Source organism: Plectropomus leopardus, unplaced genomic scaffold (genome assembly GCF_008729295.1).
Source record: "Plectropomus leopardus isolate mb unplaced genomic scaffold, YSFRI_Pleo_2.0 unplaced_scaffold3933, whole genome shotgun sequence".
NCBI lineage: Eukaryota > Metazoa > Chordata > Actinopteri > Perciformes > Serranidae > Plectropomus > Plectropomus leopardus.
Genome location: NW_024643050.1, coordinates 1 through 3,218, shown reverse-complemented (window position 1 = coordinate 3,218; position 3,218 = coordinate 1). Strand labels below are relative to the sequence as shown.

The 3,218-nt window shown below is 47.3% G+C and overlaps 1 protein-coding gene across 1 annotated transcript; it reads left to right on the top strand.

Annotated features, from left to right (window-relative positions):
• Positions 1 to 1,483: 1,483 nt before the first annotated feature.
• On the top strand, positions 1,484 to 3,186 carry LOC121938990 (clumping factor A-like). Its single transcript, XM_042482145.1, has 2 exons — positions 1,484 to 2,587; positions 3,076 to 3,186. The coding sequence occupies exons 1-2, from the start codon at positions 1,537 to 1,539 to the stop codon at positions 3,162 to 3,164; spliced, it is 1,140 nt and encodes a 379-aa protein (XP_042338079.1). The 5' UTR covers positions 1,484 to 1,536; the 3' UTR covers positions 3,165 to 3,186.
• The last annotated feature ends 32 nt before the right edge of the window (positions 3,187 to 3,218 follow it).

The window sequence follows — 3,218 nt, the reverse complement described above, 5'->3', positions numbered from 1 at the left end:
TGTTCTGACTGTGCCCCGGGGAAAACTACCAGTTGGACAGAAAAGTTCTGACAGGAGGAACTAGGGGTTGTCCAAACCTTCCTCCTCCTGGCTGCACTTTGAGATCCTTCCCATGAATATCACAAACACAATCTGTGACTAGGTACAACCCAGGGGACGTCACTACCCCCTGAGAACATGTTTGACTTAACTGTGAATATGCGGGCAAAGCTTTGGACATACAAAGCCTGGATGGTTCCCAGCAACAATCCCGTTGCCTCCTGTTCCCACAGTACCCCCACATGACTCCCCAGGGGATGTAGTCATTAGTTTTCTCCAAGTCCACAAAACACAAGGAGACTGGATAGTCAAACTCCCACAACCCCTCCAGCAGCCCTGCAGGGTAAAGAGCTGGTCCACTATTCCATGACCAGGATGGGACCTGGTCATGGATGACCCTGAATCCGGGGTTCGACAATCAGTCGGAGCCTCATTTCCAGCATCCTGGGGTAAACTTTCGGGAGGCTGAGCAGTGTGACACCCTGATATTCAGAGCACAATCTCCAGTTCCCTTTTTTGAAAATGGGAACTACCACTCTGCTCTGCCACTCCACAGGCAGCGTACCCAACCTCCACGCCACATTGAAACAGGGTGTCAGCCAATACAGCCCTACAATGTCATTTGGCATCTTAGGGTGACTCTCATCCACACCTGGTTCCTTGCTACCGAGGAGCTGTTTGACGGTCTCAGTGACCTCTGCCACAGATATGGACGAAGGTTCCCCCAGTCCTCAGACTCTGCCTCCTCAGAGGACGTGACTGCGGGGTTCCGGAGTTCCTCAAAGTGTTCTATTCAGCACTCGACAACATCCCTGGGTCGGGCCAGCGGGTCTCCTCCCTGCTGAAAACAGCCTGAGACAAGCCCTGCTGTTGCCAAAACTTCGTTGATGCTAACCATAAGTCCTCCTCCATGGTCTCCCTGAACTCCTCTTACACCAGAGTTTTTGCTTTGGTGACCACCTCAGCTGCAGCTCTTCTAGCCAACAGGTACCTGCCTGCTGCTTCAGGATGGTCTCCTGGGCCAATAAATCCTGGTAATCGCCTTCTTCGGCCTGACGGCCTCCTTCACCACTGATGTCCACCAGCAGATTCTTAGTTGGCCACCACAACAGGCACCAATAACATGCTGACCATAAGTTTTAGCGGCTGCCTCCACAATGGAGGAACCCTCTCATTCCCTGGGGAAAAATCCAACACAGCTGTACTCAGCCAGGGGGCTCATGAGTATCCCCACACCCACCCACATGATTCTACTTTATACTTGCCAGCTGCTTGCAGTACCGCTGCCGCTAACTGAGTATATTACTAAATCATGTGGCTCATTGACCCACATCTGTGTCATCAATAACTGACAACTATTCTGACAAAGACACACCAAAGATTCATTATGCTGACATTTATCAGAGACATGATAATGATTAATTAATGAGTGTGCAACATCTTTAATCCTCAGATACTAACAACAATGCAGCTGAAAGTGACATCAACTCAAGTAACATGGACTCAGGCTCTGACGCTGCAGATAACAATGGCGACAGCCAGGATGATGAAAACCAAAATACTGATGAAGGCGCAGACTCTGATGCTCAAGATAATGATGCCAACAGCAAAGAGGAGGAGCCAGATGCAGGGAGTGAGGAGTTTATCGAGAACAAGGATGAGGACGTGACCTCAAAGGAGGACAAAACCAAAGAAAAAGATGAAGACACAAACAATAATGAGGACAAGGACAAAACCAGCCAGGCTGATGGTGACGACACCGAAACTGAGCTCAAAGATCAGGACAATAGTGATGCTGACAGCAATGACTCTGACAACAATGACCCCGCCAACAATGACCCCGACAACAATGACCCCGACAACAAGGACTCTGACAGCAATGACTCTGACAACAATGACCCCGACAACAATGACCCCGACAACAATGACCCCGACAACAAGGACTCTGACAACAAGGACTCTGACAACAAGGACTCTGACAACAAGGACTCTGACAACAAGGACTCTGACAGTGACAGTGACCCTGACAACAATGACCCCGACAGCAATGACTCCAACAATGACCCTGACAGTGACAGTGATCCTGACAACAATGACCCTGACAGTGACAGTGATCCTGACAACAATGACCCTGACAGTGACAGTGATCCTGAAAACAATGACCCCGACAGTGACAGTGATCCTGAAAACAATGACCCCGACAGTGACAGTGATCCTGAAAACAATGACCCCGACAGTGACAGTGATCCTGACAACAATGACCCTGACAGCAATGATTCTAACAGTGACCTCGACAGCAACGACTCTGACAATCACACCAACAACAATGACTCAGAGGATGACTCTGACAACAGTGACCCCAACAACAGTGACCATGACAACAACACTAACGATGAAGACAAGGTTGAGGACGAGCCTGTAACATCAGATATTGATGGACCAGAGCAGCACAGTCCAGAAACTCCTGTCTCTGAGAATGTGGAGCAGGACGACTCTGCAACGTCAGAACCTGAGGAGCAAAGTCCAGAAACTTCCACCTCCACTGAAGGTAAACTGAATCAGTGACTGACAGGACAGCAGCACTGGTCAATTTTTAAAATTTCCAGAGAAGTTCTGAAGTGAAAGGGAGTCCATGAGGTCTCTATTTCATAACGTTTTTAGAGTTGAGTTCAGAGTTCATGAAATTTTCATCAAAGAATATGAAAACTTTTAGAGATTGATACTGAAGATAGAAGAAGATTAAGAAATTAAAAGTCAGCATGGGGAACATGTAAAGATGAATAATTAAATGGCTAAAAGACCCCACAAGCTTAAGACTCTGAGGAATAGAAGGAGCAGGTTGATGGCAAAGGTGTAAAATTCAAGAGATAAAGTGGTTGAAGACTTAAATAATTCGGAATTTATAAAAAGAAGTCATCAAGAGAAAAGCAGAAATGATGAAAGCCTATCCAAACAGATTTGTGGCTCTCTCTCACAGAACTGGAGTTATATCAGGACAAAAAGGGTTTTGTATTAATCACATTTCATTTGTTGCAGCACCATCTGCTGATCAATCAGGCCAATCGAACCAACCCGACAACCCCCCCTCTACCACAGCAGACGGTAAAGTTCACCAGATCTCATAACCAATCCCAGCTCAGATCTCACAGCCAATCAGCTCATATCTCACAGCCAATCAG

Excerpts from the sequence above, each read along its gene's own strand:
- LOC121938990 (XM_042482145.1), top strand. The coding sequence starts at position 1,537 with ATGGACTCAGGCTCTGACGCTGCAGATAACAATGGCGACAGCCAGGAT. Across the intron at positions 2,588-3,075 it reads AACTTCCACCTCCACTGAAG|CACCATCTGCTGATCAATCA; the intron begins GTAAACTGAATC and ends CATTTGTTGCAG.